The 19,180-nt window shown below is 42.3% G+C and overlaps 1 protein-coding gene across 9 annotated transcripts in view; it reads left to right on the top strand.

Moving 5' to 3' along the window:
• The window catches only part of LOC129712543 (serine/threonine-protein kinase 31-like), a 102,151-nt gene extending 85,449 nt beyond the window's left edge, over positions 1 to 16,702 (top strand). For 3 of the 9 annotated variants that reach the window (XM_055661055.1, XM_055661064.1, XM_055661036.1), the window contains 7 exons: positions 6,285 to 6,410; positions 6,556 to 6,681; positions 9,369 to 9,455; positions 10,754 to 10,903; positions 12,459 to 12,584; positions 15,306 to 15,374; positions 15,604 to 16,692. In XM_055661055.1, the coding sequence (XP_055517030.1) occupies positions 6,285 to 6,410; positions 6,556 to 6,681; positions 9,369 to 9,455; positions 10,754 to 10,903; positions 12,459 to 12,584; positions 15,306 to 15,374; positions 15,604 to 15,708 (789 nt within the window). In that variant the 3' untranslated portion in view covers positions 15,709 to 16,692. Of the gene's footprint in view, positions 1 to 6,284; positions 6,411 to 6,555; positions 6,682 to 9,368; positions 9,456 to 10,753; positions 10,904 to 12,458; positions 12,585 to 15,305; positions 15,375 to 15,603 lie in introns of all 9 variants that reach the window. The other 6 variants (XM_055661039.1, XM_055661073.1, XM_055661045.1 and 3 more) reach the window with 4 other exon arrangements.
• Positions 16,703 to 19,180: the final 2,478 nt, after the last annotated feature.

Raw genomic sequence — 19,180 nt, 5'->3', positions numbered from 1 at the left:
AGCGCTATCAGCCGCCGAATCCTCTCTTCAGGTAAGACCAGAAGAAGGAATCAAAGCTGTCGGACCAATCAAGGTACCAACAGCAAGCAAAACTTCATCAGAAGGCGACAACACACCCCACACCTCCATAGGGGGTAAGCGGTTCACTGAAGCCGATGGTAGCTTGAAAGCTGGGCACGGAAATATGATCAGAGTCGTCTTTCAAGGCAGACTCAAAATTATGGCCAGAATTGTCCTACAAGGCAGGTTCAGTATGATGAGGTTTTCAGACCAGACCCAAGCAGAGGTCAGGAGAAACATGGAATCCACACTCCCTACCAGTCCTACTCCCAATCAAGGAGAGAAAAAGACCTGCATCAGGGGCCTTTGGGCTTACCCACAAGACCACCGGTAGCCATGGAGGTAGGTGGGTCTGGGTTTACTGAAACAAGGGATTCTGGACCAGTTACATGTTGGTAATTTTACTCTTGCGTTTTTGTTCAAAATGACAATAACATGAATTTTCAGATCTGGTTTTAAAAAGCAGATAATAAAATGTGATTAGTTTTACTGCACAACATATATAGGTTCCAAGCAGACTTGGAACTTGGACTGGAGTTGTCTTCGAGGCAGGCCCAGTATTTTGGGCAGGATTGCCTTTCAGGACATGTGACAGATGGAGGATGTCACTTCATCCAGGTTTAACTCGTATGTGCAGTATAGACTTTTAGAACAGCAATTTTTGTTACGATCTAACAACTGTTTTATAGGAGCTTCCTATAAAATGGTCACATGGCATGCATCGACCTCAAAGATGCATACTATTCGGTGTCTATTCACTAAGAACAGGAGATATTTGAAAGTTAACTGGATGGCATGGATCTGCCAAATGGGTTGACATCAGCTCCTAGACTATTGACTAAACTACGGAAACCAATTCTGGGACTACAAAGGTCTCAGAATCACATAGTAATGGCATATCTGGAGGACAATTTCATTTTGGAGTCGCCAAGAATTGGCAGAAGCATCAGTCAAAGCAGACCAAAACCCTGTTTGATAGAATTGGTTACCCCATCCATCCAGTTAAATCAAAATTGACACCTACAAGGGTAATTGATTACCTAGAATTTACTATCAAAAACAGTAAATATGTTGGTGACTTTGCCTAGGGGCAAACAACTATATTAATCAAGCCTGCTATGACCTGATAGTCAAATACTAGCCATTTATCAGGCAAACAGCGAGTGTAATTGGCAAATAGTAGCTGCATTTCCAGCAGTACGTACGGGCTTTGCATTACCAGAATTTACAGCGAGCAAAGGAACGAACACTCGGATTCCATGCAGGCCAAATTGGCAAAACTATGGATTGCCAGCAGAGGCCATTGTTGAATAACTATGGTGGATAACGAACGTGAGAAAGCTCAAGGGAAATTTTGCTCCAAAGCCATCGAGGGTTCTTCAGACGTATGCAAGCGGCTAAGGATGGGGAGCCACAAACACAGTCTAGAGCTGTGGGGGCAGATGGAATGAGCAGGAGTCTGTAATTCCCCAACACATGGAATCAATTACCCAGAATTGTTGGGGGCACAACTCAAGGTTTCCTGTAGCAATGTGCAATATGCTTGTTCAAATTCAGATTGATAACACCACTGCGGTGGCACATATCCATTAACAAGGGTGGTGTAAAATCTGTATCTTACGACAGATTGTCGAACCTCATTTGGCACTGGTGTATCAAGAGGAATATTTGGGAAATCTAAAGATATAACACGGTATCTTATGCTGGATCACGAATGTTTAATAACAACACAGAATGGAGTGCCAGGCAGTGGCCTAACTACACGATTTGGCATACCAGATATTGATTGGGCATCTAGACTAAACCATCAGTTACCCAGATATGGTCCTGCAAGCTACCCAAGAGCAAAGGCAGTGGATGCTTTCCCCTCATAGGATGAACCTTTCGGCAAATTTGTCTCACAAACCGACGCTTGACCAAAATCAAGCAAGACTAAGCCACAGGCATATTGGTAGTGCCAGATTGGCCTACTCAAGCCTGGTTCCCAAAAGATTTTGGGAACTATAGTCCAGCCAGTTATGGCTGTACCCAAGAGCAGGGACCTCCTAGTGTACCCAGTTACAGGGAGTAATCATCCACTATACGAACGTATTAACTTGTTGGTCTGCAGATTCTGAGGAGGCCATTTCAAGGCATAGGACTGTCCGAACAAATACAACACAGTTCGGATAATAGATGTCTTGGAGTTCCTATCAACTCCGTACTATAACTATAAACAAAGTTATAGTGCAATCTATAGTGCCAGAGGCGCACTCTCCTCCTATCTGATGCTGGAAGCAGGGCACGGGTCGATAGGAACGCACCCCTTTACAACAAAATTCATGAAGGAAATTTACAATTTAATACCTCTAAGGCCAAGGTACACGGACACATGGGATGCGAGCGTGGTGCTAACCCTACTTTGACAGTGGGGACCGCCTATAACTAACCCTGAAGGTGGTATGCTGACAAAGAGTCCAGACACTGCAAAAGCTACGGTTGGACCACATGACCACCAATATGAACAACATAACGTTCCTAATCAGGAACCTGATAAAACAGAGCAGGCCAGGAATGCCAGTGATGGAGATCCAGTTCTGGCATATCCAGAGGACCTACGGTTGTGTGTGTGGTAACATACTAACACCACTATCTGAGAGTTACGGAGAACCTCAGAGGCTCAGAACAATCGGTCCTCATCAGCCATAAAATTTTTTTTAAAAACCACACCAGAAGGTGTCAACTCAAACCATCTCCAGATGGTCAAAGGGGGTAATGGCGGTAACAGAGTGAACATTTATATGGTTAAATCTCACTCCACCAGGGCTGCATCTACGTCGGCAGCAAGAGCTATGGACGTGCCCCTTGATGACATCCTAGTGGCTGCAGGATGGACAAATGAAATAACGGTCCACCGGTTCTATAACAAACCTATAACCGGACTGGGGATGTTTGTACGTACCATTTTAAGTTCTGTCCCTTAGTTTACCCACAAGGTTGGAAGGGGTAACTAGTTTTTAAAAACTTTTCTTTCATTTAAAGCATCAGTGTCTTTACTTAACTACGTAATGTCTGAATGCTTTAATGATTACACGCATCCATGGTCAATCCATTCAGTGTGTGACGCTTGGATTCGTAACCTGTGTAAAATCACAGAGCTTTGAAATCTTCACGTAGTCACTCACGTGACTCCGAAGTAAAATAGTAAGATTAAACGAGAATTTACCAGTTTGAAGTTTGATCTTGATTTTATGAGGAGTTACGATGAGCGATTACGTGCCCACCGCTCCCACCCTCATACTATCAAGGTCATATGGAAGTTCTAGTTTCTTCACAATCTTACTATTCTCAGGTCTTCTTTTTATCTGTGATTTAACACCGCTGCTTTGAAGATTGACGCGCACGCAGACGGATGGCCCTTCACGTAATTGCTCATCGTAACTCCTCATAAAATCAAGATCAAACTTCAAACTGGTAAGTACTCGTTTAATCTTACTATTTCATACACCTCTATTAGATCATCACTCATCCTCCTGTGCTCCATGAAATAGAGTCCCAGCCTACTCAACCTCTCCCTATAGCTCTGGCTCTCTAGTCCTGGCAACATCCTCATAAATCTTCACTGTACCCTTTCCAGTTTGAAGACATATTTCCTATAACATGGTGCCCAGAACTGAACACAATACTCTGAATGCGGCCTCACCAACTTCTTATGCAACTGCAACATGACCTCCCAACTTCTATACTCGGCCTGGCCCGCTGAGTTACTCCAGCATTCTGTGAAACGTCACAGAACAGGGCAAGATTAGCAAGTTTGCTGATGATACAGAAGTGAGTGGTTTTGCAGATAGTGAAGATGGTTGTGAAAGATTGCAGCAGGATCTGGATCAATTAGCCACGTGGGCAGAGTAATGGTTGATGGCTGCATGGTTCCTTGAAGGTCGTGTCACAGGTATATCAGGTGGTCAAAAAGTATTTTGGCACTTTGGCCTTCATCAGTCAGAGTATTGAGTATAGAAGTTGGGAGGTCATGTTGCAGTTGTATAAGACTTTGGTGAGACCGCATTTAGAATATTGTGTTCACTTCTGGGCACCATGTTATAGGAAAGATGTCAAACTGAAAAGAGATCCCCATCCTGGATCAGTCCAATCAGGGTTGTGTCATCCGCAAACTTGAGAAGCTTGACAGAGGTGTCTGTGGAGGTGCAGTCAATGGTGTGGCGAGAGTAGAGGAGAGGGGAGAGTACGCATCTTGCGATGCTCCTATGCTTAGCGTTTGCGGGTCCGAGATGTGCCTTCCCGCCTCACATGCTGCTTCCTCTCTGTCAGAAAGCTGGTGATCCACCGACAGAGGGGTTCAGGCACAGCCAACTCAGAAAGTTTGGAGCGTAGTAGCTCTGGCACAATGGTGTTGAATGCAGAGCTAAAATCAATAAAACAATATCCTCGCATAGGTTCCCTGGTGGTCTAGGTGCTGAAGGATGAAGTGCAGGCCCAGATTGACTGCGTCATCCATAGATCTATTGGCCCGATATGCAAAATGCAGATGGTCCAGCAGAGGGATTGTGATATTTTTCAGCCTGTCCAGCACAAGCCTTTTAACGGTCTTCATGACTACAGAGGTCAGTGCGACAAGCCAGTAATCCTTACCTTTTTGGGTACAGGGACAATAGTGGAGACTTTGAAGCAGGCAGGGACTGGTTAAAAATGAGTAATTGGGTGTGAAGTGGTGATTGGAATGGGGTAGGTGTAGAAGGGCCCAGTCTTTGCAGACTGAGGTCAGGCTGTGAGTGGGTGTGAAGTGTTGGTTGGGGTGGGAAAGAGTCCATTCTTTTCATGCTGGAGTCTTGCCTTAAGTAGGTGTAAAGTGGTGAATGGGAAGGAGAGGGTGCAGGGTCCATTCTTTGCAGACTGGGGTCTGGCTGTGTTTGTTGGGGAAGGGGTTACCAGGGTTACGTTTCTAATTTTCAAACCTGCAGTAAAACTCATTCAGGTCGTTCGTCAGCTGACGATTGTCCAAACAGCAGGGGGCCTTTCCGCTTATAGCTAGTGATTTCTTTCATGCCCTTCCAAACTGAAGAAGAGTCACTAGCAGAGAACTTGCTCCTCAACTTCTCAGAGTACCTTTCCTTGGCAGCTCTGATTCCTCTTCTCAGTTCTTTATCGATTAGGCTATCTTTTAACTCTTTAACTCTTTAACGATTAGGCTATCGGTATTTTTCAGTATTGTTATCAAGGAAAAGAAAGCAGTTCCAATTGTTTGATATTATTTAATATTGTTTAATATTATTCATATGGAGGAGAAAATATAATAGCTCTAAAACATACCTTAATTTTGCAATCTCACTAAAGATAATCCCCCTTTCCCTCTCCCCTCCCCCATCTCTCTCCCTTCCCTCTCTCTCCCCCCTCTCTCATCCCTCCCCCCCTCTTTCTTGCGGGGGGGGGGGGGGCGAAGATGAAGGTGGCGCGGGCCCAGCGAGCGGGGGGGATGAAGGTGGTGTGGGCCCAGCACAGGTCAGCAGGGGTGGCGTGGGCCCAGAGGGGATCGGCATGGGTGGTGTGGACCCAGCGGAGGTTAGTGGCGGTGGCGTGGGCGGAGGTTAGTGGGGGTGGCGTGGGCCCAACATGGGTATCGTGGGCCCAGCGCGGGTGGCGTGGACCCAGCGGGGGTGGCATGAGCCCAGCGGGGGTGGCATAGGCCCCCGGCAGCGGGGAGAGGCGAGGGAAGCGGGCTCCGCTGCAGCGGCGTCTGGTGTTGGGGTTACAGCCGTTGGGTTCAGATTCAGCCACTCTTGCCCGGCGACGGGCGAACAGAGAACTGGCCGTTTCCAAAGTGGAAACTTTGATTTTTTTTTTGTGATTTTTATTTTCTTAGGGGGGAAAAAAGGGGGGTGTGGTCGCACCCGACGCACCTCCCCCCCCCCCCCCCCCCCCCCCCCTGCGGACGGCCATGGTTAAGGGTTGATTTGGTGTGGTTTCTTGATTTGTACGTGAACTTTGAATCTCCAGAACAAATTTCTGCAACAATGATGCACATTGCGTGGACACACACTGCAGAAGTGCACTACTCAGCTGGGAAATTTGATCAGTATTTAAATTGCATTCTTTTACGTATTATGCAAAAAATGCTGTACTATGCAGAACATTTACACCCTGTTATCTATTTCACAGACTGTTGAATGTTCTCTGTTAATTTCAAATAATTTAAAATCCGAACTCCACCCCTTATCTTTTTCCTCCAGCAATCTGCCGGACTACTCACCGAGAGCCTGGAGCGTGATTTGTTTGATCCAGAGCCCATGAGAGAATTGAGCAGCAAGCGATCATTGGTGTGCTCTGAAGTTAAATCCAAGAGAATTCTCTTAAAGGTAAATAATGGTGTTTATTACACGACTCCTTTCCATCTCCATCATGTGAATTTGAGTTGGTGCTTAATTCATTGCTTTCCTTTGATTGCTGCACAAAGTGTTTTTGTTGTTTGTCTCCAGATTAATGTGCTATGTTTTTTTGCAGGGCTATTCTGTGGATTTTGCCACTGAGGCCAACATGATCGAAAGGGCAGCTGCATATCACCGAGCTTGGTCTGTGTTGAAGGAAAACTCTGGACTTCTACCAATTCTGTACCTGTTTGCTTGCAAAGTGAGAAACTTTAAAAATAGAAATAGCAACGTATTTGAATAGTGTCTCTAAGTTGGAAAAATAGGCTCTCTCACGCTTAACGTTTGATGTAATGCGACAAAATTAAAATGTTATGGGCTGTAACCATAAACTAATTGAAGAGATCGGTTTAAGATGCAACTAAACGGGAGAGAGATGGAGAAGCTTTGAATGAAGTCCAAGGTGACCAAACAAATCTACCAATAGTGGGAACATGGAAGGAATAAGTGCATGAGAGTCATGGGGAGCATCTAGATGAGGAGCATCAAGAAGACTAAAAGAGGAAGGATCTGAACACAAGGCTGAGAGTTTTAAAGTATAACTGGGAGGCAGTGTGGGTTATGAAGGATAAGAATCTTGTTTGAGCAAGCTTTCCTGTATGAATACAACTGATTTATATTAATTGCATTTTGGTCAGTCTAGAGTATTTGGGATTGATCATAAAACTACCTGAATAGTTGATTTGGAAGGAAAAGATTCAGATTCAGCTATTGAATAGTTAAATCTGAATCAACTGGTTGACAATTTTAACACCAGTTGGATGAGTCCATGTTTATGTTGCTGACTGGAATTTCTTTTTATAGAGATGATGTGAGATCTGTAGGTAAGCCTAAGATTGAAAAGTGCTGACGAGAAGAATTGAATTGATTAATGTGGGAGCATCAAATTTGTGCTGGGTGCTAGGTGGGTGGGTGAAGAGTCGGTGGCTTTGATATTCCCGTGTTTAACTGAAGAAGCTAGTGAATCGTCTAAAATTAGATGTTGAACCACCGGTCAGGGGTCAGGAGTGGAGAAATCCTGAACAGCTGGATCATGTCTTTGAATAAGACACCCGTGGGCAATGCTATGATATTAGAACAGAGCAAAGTAACAACCTACAGTGCCCTCCATAATGTTTGGGACAAAGACCTATCATTTATTTATTTGCCTCTGTAATCCACAATTTGAGATTTGTAATTCAAAAAAATCACATGTGGTTAAAGTGCACATTGTCATATTTTATTAAAGGCCATTTTTATACATTTTGGTTTCACCATGTAGAAATTACAGCTGTGTTTATACATAGTCCCCCCATTTCAGGGCATCATAATGTTTGGGACACATGCCTTCACAGGCGTTTGTAATTGCTCAGGAATGTTTAATTGCATCCTTAATGCAGGTATAAGAGAGATCTCAGCACCTAGTCTCTCCTCCAGTTTTTCCATCACCTTTGGAAACTTTTATTGCTGTTTATCAACATGATGACCAAAGTTGTGCCAATGAAAGTCAAATAAGCCATTATGAAACTGAGAAACAAGAATAAAACTGTTAGAGACATCAGCCAAACCTTAAGCTTACCAAAATCAACTGTTTGGAACATCATTAAGAAGAAAGAGAGCCTGGCAGGCCAAGGAAGACCACAGCTGATAACAGAATAATTCTCTCTAAATAAAGAAGAAAAAAACAAACACCTGTCCGTCAGATCAGAAACACTCGTCAGGTGTGGATCTGTCAATGACCACTGTCCGCAGAAGACTTCATGAAACGAGGCTACACTGCAAGATGCAAACCACTAGTTAGCCGTAAAAATATGATGGCCAGGTTGCATTTTGCAAAGAAGTACTTAAAAGAGCAACCACAGTTCTGGAAAAAGGTCTTGTTGACAGATGAGACGAAGATTAACTTATTTCAGAGTGATGGCAAGAGCAAAGTATGGAGGAGAGAAGGAACTGCCCAAGATCCAAAGCATACCACCCCATCTGTGAAACATGGTGGTGGGGGTGTTATGGCCTGGGCATGTATGGCTGCTGAAGGTACTGGCTCACTTATCTTCATTGATACAACTGCTGATGGCAGTAGCATAATGAATTCCGAAGTGTATAGAATCTGCTCAAGTTCAAACAAATGCCTCAAAACTCATTGGTCAGCGGTTCATTCTACAGCAAGACAATGATCCCAAACATACTGCTGAAGCAACAAAGGAGTTTTTCAAAGCTAAAAAATGGTCAATTCTTGAGTGGCCAAGTCAATATCCTGATCTGAACCCAATTGAGCATGACTTTTATATGCTGAAGAGAAAACTGAAGGGGACTTACCCCCAAAACAAACATAAGCTAAAGATGTCTGCAATACAGGCCTGGCAGAGCATCACCAGAGAAGACACCCAGCAACTGATGATGTCCATGAATCACAGACTTCAAGCAGTCATTGCATGCAAAGGATATGCAACAAAATACTAGACATGACTACTTTCATTTACATGACATTGCTGTATCCCAAACATTATGGTGCCCTGAAATGGGGGGACTGTGTATAAACACTGCTGTAATGATCTACGTGATGAAACCAAAATGTATAAAAATAGTGGCAAATAAATAAATGATAGGTCTTTGTCCCAAACATTATGGAGGGCACTGTACATGGGACTCTAAAATAGGGCCAAGAAAATAAATCATTGTTGGATACATGAGGAAAAGTGGAACAATTCAAGGGAAAATTTACGGAGCTGATAAAATTTAAAACAGCATTTTTGTTTCTGACCAATGCACCTTTTTTTTAGTTTAAGTTAATCCACTAATAGAATTATGGCTGTGCGTTCAGTGATAGTAAATCTTTAAATATAATCTATTGTTTAATCTGAGTGATCTTCTTTGAGGATATCATGTTTCTGTTCTATATTTTTTCCTCAGTCTGAGCCAGTAGCATATGTCATGTTACCCTTTTATCCAGGATGTAGTCTGAAAACTGTGCAGGACACCAACCCCCTAAACTCAGCGGTGAGTTTTATCTGTTCATTAATCGGGTCAATTGAAAAAAAGAAAATGGCTTGCAACTATGTTTAAAAAAAAAAAAATAGCAACCTGGAATTTTCAAACACGAGTGAGTTAAAAATAAGATTAATTTACATTTTTCACATCATGGTGCCTTGTATTGTGGGATGGCATTTAAAGATTTATATTTGGTTCCCTCCAATTTTCCGCTCTGTGGTTTTTGCTGGAAAATGGCTCCAGAGCCATTAATGACACCTTTGTAAAATGTCCAGTTACTACTCAACCAGAACTCGGATATTTCGGATAACTAATGACCTCCTCCAGAGACTGCAGTTGCCGGAGAATGGCTCATGTTTATTTATGGAAAATGTAACCTATTTTAATTTGGGTCTACTGCATATTAAAAACAACTAACTCACATTTTGGCAGATGGGAACGTTTTTAGCAATGGCATGCAGTGTGGACATGACTGAGAGTGTTGTCATAGAAACATAGAAAATAGGTGCAGGAGGAGACCATTCAGCCCTTCGAGCCAGCACCGCCATTCATTGCGATCATGGCTGATCGTCCCCAATCAATAACCCATGCCTGCCTTCTACCCATATCCCTTGATTCACTAGCCCCTAGAGCTCTATCTAAGTCTCTCTTAAATCCATCCAGTGATTTGGCGTCCACTGTGTGGCAGGGAATTCCACAAAAAGGGTGGTTAACTAGAAACATTGTTCAGAACTAGATCGGGAGAAGGTATAGCCCTGGTGTTAACTTCTTGGAGGAAGAGTTCACATCCCTGCAGAGGAGTCCTATGAGAATTACCACAGGGTTGCCTGCATCCAAAGGTTGTTGCGTTGGCAGGTTTTGTCCAAAAGTCTGAGTTGTAGCCTGTTGCTCCAATGATAGGAGAAGAGGCAATACGTTTCCAAACAAAGATCTTTTGTTCGGTTGAGGTGAAGATGGGTAATTTATGGTGTTCTCTTTTGCCTGCTGCTGTTGGATTTCTATATGGTAGAATTGTAAATTTGAAAATAATTTGGGAAACTGTGATTTATGGTTTATGTGATAAGATATCTGAATTTCCAGTTCCTAGATTATAGTGTATGTAATCATATTGTGAATATAATCTACCTGTGTGTAAACCTTGCATTCTGGGTGCATGCATCAGATAAATCTTAATGGATCGTCAGTAATATTCAGTTAAAAATGAGTGCAATCTTAAATCCCGTACACAAATATAGAGCACTGCAGCCAGTAATTTGTGTGTTTGACTGTCAGATAGTTAAACTATCCTCCATCATTTCTGTTTAAAGGAGGTAATTAAAGTAATGCGAGGCGTTGCAACAGGATTACAGACACTTCATAGCTCAAATATTGTTCACGGCGCCCTCCATCCTCATAATGTGTTTGCTGTCAATCGTGAACGTGGTATCGTTGGAGACTTCGATTTTACCAAGTCTGCTGTGAGTGGTGCGGTATATCACTGCCTATGTATTTATTAAGAGGCATTTTTGAGGTTGCTTATATTATTGGTATGACCAGGATTTGATGCTTCTCCCTATAAATGGCATGGAAGTTGGGTGAATGTCTTCCTGTACATTGCAGTCCATGAGCTGGAGGTGCTTTCTTGTGTCTTTTAGGTGTACCAGGATTATGACCTAGCAACGAATGAACAAACTAATTGATAATGTGTGACTTAAATATTGTTGGACACCTGCAAAACTTCCCTAGGGTGCTAGAGGTTGCATGTTTAAGACATGCAGTGCATCTTTGAAGAACACCTGAGATGGGGTTATCACCTCTTCTTGTGTTATTCATCTGTCACCTTGCATGTTTTCATATACTTAACTTTGAAGTGTTTTGTGGTTTACAGATAATTGCTAGATATGAGACTGAATTGATTCAAATAGCATTATGATAAAGCAGAATTCACCACTTTTAATTGTAAACGGAACTGTTTTCAGGCATATAACAAAATAAACGGATCAAAATTATCTACCCCTTTTGTGCCCTGATGCATATTTATTACAGTGATACCACAAAACTAAATTTTCCATTTTTATATTCCATCATTAACATTTTTTTTAATTTTAGAGATTTATTATGTTATGTTTTCTCATTTTAAACGATTTATATTTTTTCATAAAGTTTATATGGTGAAACTTATATCATCAGTCAACCAAATTGTTGAGGGAAATGGAAAATAATGTGGTCAGAAATAGGACTTATTACCCCAACAAAAATACCAAATAATACCTGATATGTATGTAATTTATGAAATATCTTAGGCATTTAGATGCATTTGCAAATTGTTAAAATTGAAATAAATTATGTGAAAAATATATATACAACTATATCCCTATAGATTGATATTCCTGAGTCAATAGACAATAGATGCAGGAGTACGCCATTTACTGTGATCATGGCTGATTATCCACAATCAGTACCCCGTTCCTGCCTTCTCCCCATATCCCTTGACTCCGTTATTTTTAAGAGCTCTATCTAACTCTCTCTTGAAAGCATCCAGAGAATTGGCCTCCACTGCCTTCTGAGGCAGAGAATTCCACAGATTCACAACTCTCTGGGTGAAAATGTTTTTCCTCCGTTCTTAATGGCCTTCCCCTTATTCTTAAACTGTGACCTCTGGTTCTGGACTCCCCATCATTGGGAACATGTTTCCTGCCTCTAGCAGGTCCAATCCCTTAATAATCTTATATGTTTCAATAAGATCCACTCTCATCCTAAATTCCAGTGTATACAAGCCCAGTCGCTCCATTCCCTCAACATATGACAGTCCCGCCATCCCAGGAATGAACCTAGTGAACCTATGCTGTACTCCCTCAATAGCAAAAATGTCTTTCCTCAAATTTGGAGACCAAAACTACACACAATACTCCAGGTGTGGTCTCACCAGGGTTCTGTACAACTGCAGGGGACCTCTTTGTCATAACAAATATTTTTTTTGCAATTATTTGGATACGCAATCCATGATGGTTAATCGTGTTTCTGTATATGTAGGATCAACGTAACATTGTCGGCTGGATGGTGGCTGATAAAGTGAATCTTATAGCCCCAGAGGTCAGAAGTGGCCAGTCTGCTACCCTTGCATCCGACGTGTTTGCTTTTGGACACCTGCTTTTGTGGGTATGTTCTAACTTATTGCTAACATTATAAAGGGTACCATACCTGGTAAACCCAAGTGAAGGTAAATAACTTAAATGAAAAGTCTGAAGAAGGGTCTCGACCCGAAACGTCACCCATTCCTTCTCTCCAGAGATGCTGCCTGTCCCGCTGAGTAATTCCAGCTTTTTGTGTTTATCTTCAACTTAAATTAAATTTCCCTTTATGCAACTAGAATACTTTAAAATAATTCTGCAATTGTCTAAAACTCTAATTAGACCTTAACCGGAGTATCATGCGCTGTACAATTGTTGCTTTTCATGATGACAATAAAAGGATGATGATGATGATGATGAAATAGTACAACTGTTTTCAGGCTATTCTGGCTAACGCTGACCAGTGGGCACTTCTCCATAGTAACCCATTACCCAACACTTGGTGGATGACTCTCTATGCCTAAGTGATTCAAGTGCTCAGCTGGACATTTCTGAAATGCTGTCAGCAAACCAGATGCAACCACTCTCTCAGGCAGTGCATTCCAGGTACTTCTCACTCTCTGTGATGATGGTCTCCATCATATTCTCTTTCCCCACTTACCCTAAACCTACATCTTCTAGTTTTATCTACCTTTGACTTTGGAAAGGTTTTTCTACAGTCCACCCTATCTATACCTCCTTAACATCTTTGTCTCCAGGGTGAACAGACCTTGCTTCTCCATTCTCGCCTCATAACTGAACTGCTCCATCCAGGTGACCTCCTGGTGAATTGCCTCTGCACCCTCTCCAGTGCCGTAACATCTTTCCTGTTACATATTGACCAGAATTGCACATGGTATTCCAGATGCATAATTTCTCTGTTTCTGTATTCAGTGCTCAGATTAATGTAGGCTGGTATTCTTTGCCTTCCGAAAAATGTTACGCACCTACAAGGATCTATCGACATGTACTCTGAGAACCCTCTGTTTTTCAGTACTCTCTAGAACAATAGAAACATAGAAAATAGGTGTAGGAGTAGGCCCTTCGAGCCTGCACCGCCATTCGATATGATCATGGCTGATCATCCAACTCAATATCCCATCCCTGCCTTCTCTCCATACCCCCTGATCCCTTTAGCCACAAGGACCACATCTAACTCCCTCTTAAATATAGCCAATGAACTGGCCTCAACTACCTTCTGTGGCAGAGAATTCCACAGATTCACCACTCTCTGTGTAAAAAATGATTTTCTCATCTCAGTCCTAAAAGACTTCCCTCTTATCCTTAAACTGTGACCCCTAGTTCTGGACTTCCCCAACATCGGGAATAATCTTCCTGCATCTAGCCTGTCCAACCCCTTAAGAATTTTGTAAGTTTCTATAAGATCCCCCCTCAATCTTCTGGTAGAATTAATGTTAGAGTCTCTAAGACCCTACCATTCATAGTGTATGTTCTAGCTTTATTCGTACTCCCAAAATGCATCACCTCACATTTATGTGTAAGAAGGTACTGCAGATACTGATTTAAAGTGAAGATAGACACAAAATGCTGGAGTGACTCAGCAGGTCAGGCAGCATCTCTGGAGGATTAGATGGTGTTTCGGGTCGAGACCCTTCTTCAGACTGAGAGTCAGGTGAAAGGGAAATAGATCTAGACGATGATGTAGAGAGATATAGAACAAATGAATGAAAGATATGCAAAAAAGTAACAATGATAAAGGAAACAGGCTATTGTTAGCTGTGTGTTAGGTGAGAATGGGTACCCTCACAAAGAATCGCTTCACCCTCATGAATATCAGAGGAGCGAAACCTGTGTCAATTATTTTTTAAATTTAATTTAACACAGAGATATGTCTTGCATTAAAATAGAATCAATTTACCTTTCAATTCCCTTGATTATGAGGACATAAGAAATAGTAGAATTAGGCCATTCGGCCCATCATGTCTACTCTGCCATTCAATCATGGCTGATCTATCTCTCTCCCTCCTAACCCCATTCTCCTGCCTTCTCCCCATAACCTCTAACACCTGATGTTCCCTCACTTACTTGCTTGTTTGTTCTGCCCATTGGATTTACTAACTTTCTCCTCTATATGCCAGTATCTCTCCATCCGTCGTTAATCTGAGTTCCTTTTCTCTGTCAACTGGATTAACTCAGCAGGACAGGCAGCATCTCTGGAGAGAAGGAATGCGTGACATTTCGGGTCGAGACCCTTGAAGATCCTTCTCGACCCGAAATGTCACCAATTCCTTCTCTCCAGAGATGCTGCTTGTCCTGCTGAGTTAATCCAGCTTTTTGTGTCTATCTTCGATTTAAACCAGCATCTGCAGTTCCTTCTTCTACTTAAATCTTTACTGATGTGGAAACAAGGAACTGCAAATGTTGGTTCACAAAATGGAGAGAAAAGTGCTGGAGTAACTCAGTGGGTAAGGCAGCATCTCTGGAGAACATGGATAGGTGACATTTTGGGTCAGGATCTTTCTTCAGATGATTGTCCAAAGATGCTTGCTGACCGGCTGAGTTACTCCAGCACTTGAGTCTTTTTGTTTTAAATCTTTCCCAAATGTGTTTAGATTTTGCTTTTACACCCTAGGAAGGACAGTCCTGGAGAGAGTGTTGTATGCATCTATCTGCAGTAACTTGACTGCTGTACTGCAAAATAGCAATGATCTCATTGAACGGTCGAAAAGACTTGAGTGTTTAAGTTCCTAACTAATGGGACATGGAATGCATAAAGTTGTAACCATAATTCTCTTTCATTCATTTGCAGTTGAATTTTCCGAAGAATGATTTCGCAGCAAAACCTGATGGCACTGTAGATTTTAGTGAGCTAAGTATGGTATGTGAACATGATTAATGTCACTGTTTAAATTCGTAACATTTTAACATTTATATTATTTGAAACGAGTTGTTTACATCATTTGCTGTTAGAGCTGCTACCTCACAACATCAGAAATGCAGATTCAATCCTGACTCTGGGTACTGTTTGTGAGGAGTTTGTACTATTTATGACAGAATAATTTCCATTCGCATTTACTGAAAATATATATTTCCTTTCCCTTTTATAGGATCCTAAACTGTGGAGCTTGGTGTCAAGGTTAACATGTTTCAGCCCTGTTGACAGGTTGGAAGTTGACCAGTTGATAAAGGATGGTTATTTTCTGGCAATTTAGACTGACACCTTTCAGAAAACGAGTACCTCAATGCTGCATGAAAACAATGTGGTCAGCGTCTGTGGATTAACCCAATTCAGAATTGCTTGGTGAAACAGCAGCATAAGACCTTTCCCAAATTTATATTTTATTGTTCCATTTTCATCATTGTTTTAAATGTTTTGTTTCATCAAGTGCTTCTGGTGACTTCATCAGGCTAATAAAGATTATGCAGAACCCAAGAGGCTGCCTTTAGTTGCTAATACAATTTTGAGGAAATGTTTCTCATGAATTACAGCAGTGAAGTTCTTGTTTCTTGCTTTTTTTTAAATTCCTGTGATTGCTGTTTAATTTAAGAAAAATAAAGATATTTTGGGGGAAAAAATTCTTGAAAATAAATAGCTCAATTTATTGCTCATTATTCAGTGGCCAGTTTTTCATCTGTGATAAACAATTATAAAGCAGAGCAAAATACAAAGAGCTGGAGAAAATCAATGGGTTAGTCAGCATCAGGGGAAGGAATGGACAAGGATATTGTAGTCTCTGGTGATTCCAATTATAAAGAAGGCCATGTACCAGTAGAACTATTTATAATGTTATCTGTACAATGACCAAGTGAAAACACTGACAGCCTGCACTCAGCAAGTTGCTGAAGAAGTTTCCGCTGGTACTCTAACCTGGTGATGTAGAGAATTGATTGACATTGGTACTTGTTTTTGCCTTCAATGACAGACTTGGATTGCTTTAGTTTAACGTGTAGTTTATGTGGAACCTGGAACATTTCTGCCTAAGAGCAAGGGAGAATGTTCGACACGCCTATATACCACTAAACCTAAAGATTGCAATACTGAACAAAATCAATTGATAAAAGTACAAACCCTTGAGGAGGAAGAAGAACCATATTAATTTGTTTCAATTTATACTAGTGTTCAAAGTTTATCTATTAAGGCTGTTCTTTCTTTCCTGTAGCAATGCACTTAATAAAGAAATAAAATTGGCTTGCTCAGTTATAAACTCAATAAAATAACCACCAACATCTCATGTATAAATGGTGCATTACCATGAGCACTAAGAACAAGTGTTCACATGAAGTTACTGAAAAACTATAGCAGGGAATGTTTGGTTCAGATTGCAAAAGGATCTTGGCTGATGGGTGAAGTTTTAGTGGTAGGAACAGATGCTACCAAGCAGCAATGTAGGAGGATAATAGTTGAGAATAATCATTGGCAGCTGAAGACTGCACCTGAGTGTGAAACATTGCACGAGGGGAAAGGTGCAATGCAGAAGGCAGCTGGGAAATAGAAATGGGGATTATTGTACAAAGTAAAGGGGCTGTCCTGCTTGGGCGACCTATTCCGCGAGTTAAAAAGAGTGTCTTCGACCTTCAAGCTCGAGGGCACTCGCCTGGAAAGCCTCGAGCTGGATCGGCCAAACTGCGAACTGGATCGACCGAACGCTGTCTGAACGGCTGCACAGTAACAGTAAGTACTTTAGAGAGCCGGGGGGGGGGGGGGGAGGAGCGGAAGGGAGAGCAGAGGAGAGAAGGGGGGGAGAAGGGGAGAGAGGGAATGGAGACACTTTTAAGAAGTTTAATAAAGTTTAGCGGGTATTTTACCTACAAGTGGGTCCTGAAAGCTCCGTTGAGCCAATCAAATTGCCCGGTCAGCGAAGGAGATTGCCTACGGCTGCCCTCGAGTGCATGTAAGTAAATAGCGACTGCACTACGAGTTAAAAAGACCCATGCCGACCAAAATTACTCGCGGAAATGTTTTCAATATGCTGAAACTTTTTCCGCAACCTAGCTGAGGCCATGAGTATTCGGGAACTTCCCTCGAGCATGAAGGAGAGTTCCAGCCAACTCATAGGACCTCCTACGACCACGTGTCGACCATGCTGTGAGTTTGAAGGTCAAAGACACTCTTCTGAACTCGCAGATTAGGTCGCCCAAGTGGGACAGCCCCTAAACAATCTTTGAGGACATCTTCAGGTTTGATCCCCATCCCCAAGAGTCAAAGAGACATTTATTATCACATGCACCAATTGGTACAGTGAGAGTTGAATTGCCATACAGCCATACAAATGAAAATATCACATTATACAATGGAATTTAACATGTACATCCCCACACAGCGGAATCAACGTTTCCCACTGTGAGAGAAGGCAATAAAGTTCAGTCCCCTTCCTCTTTGTTTACCCGTGGTCGGGGCCTTTTGAGCCCACTGTAGTGGTCACTACGGGAGGCCCTATATTTCAGGCCCTCTCGACAGGATGATCGGAGCTCCAGCATCGAAACGGGGAACACTCTCAGCGGCTTGGAGTTTCCGAATCGGTCACTTCCTACCGGAGACCGCGGCTCCCTAAGTCCGTAGTCCGAGCTGGGCAGAGATTCAATGCTGGCGACCCCCAGCAAGAGGTCCCCAGGACTCTGCGATGTTAAAGTCAGTGCCACCCGGGGCTGGAACCTCCGCAACCACAGCTCCACGGTGTTAATCAGCAGTCCCAACACACCGAGCTCCACACTGCGATCCCCAGTGAGGCATCGCCCGCTCTACGATGGAGATTCAGTGCTGCGCCGCTGCTGAAGCTCTGGACAGTCTCTGGCAGTAAAGGCCGCGCCAATCCAGATGATGGGCCGTGAGGAGGGGGCGAAGAAGCGACTCAGAGAAAAGACGCAACATTGACCAGGAAGTGACTTAGAAAACGGCTTCCCACTTCCCGCCCGCCACCCCACATAAAAAAGACTAAAAGAATTCCAGAAACATACTTTTAGACAGACTAAAATTAACAAAAAGGATGAAAGGTCGGACAGCTGCTGGTGAGGCTGCCGCACGTGGCGCCACCCGATACTATATCTGCAAGTGTGGCAGATGGGGTAAGATAAGCAAATAAAGAAATCGATAGTGAACCAAATAGGAGTCCTTTGAGTGGTCATCACTGCAGAATTGAAATACTAAATAATTCCCATTTATGGAAATCATAATATAAAAATAGTTGAATGGAAATCTCTTATCAAGTGTAAAATAGTGTCAAGTTATTTAACTTTAATCTATAGGTCATCCAGAGCAATGTGGCATGAAAGTATTTATCCAGTTCAGTAAATACAAAATCCACCGTACACTATAATCTCAAAGAAAATCACTTCAAGGAGGACATTATACTATTGTCCCGAGGCTTAACACAGTATGCTCATTATTTAAATCTCATTTGGGAAGGCTCATCATGTAAAACAAATGATCCTTCAACCTGACCTTATTCAGGTATTCATCTTCATCAATGTTTGCAGATGTTTGATGATTTATGTTGCTGCAGGGTGTTGTGGAGCTGTCATCTTCCATTAGTATATTTTTGTTTCCCACAGCTTTCAATTAATACAAAATGAATTAACAATAACTTGCTTCCAGGGCCAACATTCCTCTGATCAAGCGGGTATTCAAAATAGTACCTGTAATTAACAAGCAGCAGAAGTAATAACGTCAAATTTATACAGTAATAA

The sequence above is a fragment of the Leucoraja erinacea genome, chromosome 2 (genome assembly GCF_028641065.1).
Source record: "Leucoraja erinacea ecotype New England chromosome 2, Leri_hhj_1, whole genome shotgun sequence".
NCBI classification, from domain to species: Eukaryota; Metazoa; Chordata; class Chondrichthyes; order Rajiformes; family Rajidae; genus Leucoraja; species Leucoraja erinaceus.
The sequence above is the reverse complement of the archived record's forward strand: the minus strand, read 5'-3'. Positions and strand labels throughout refer to the sequence as shown.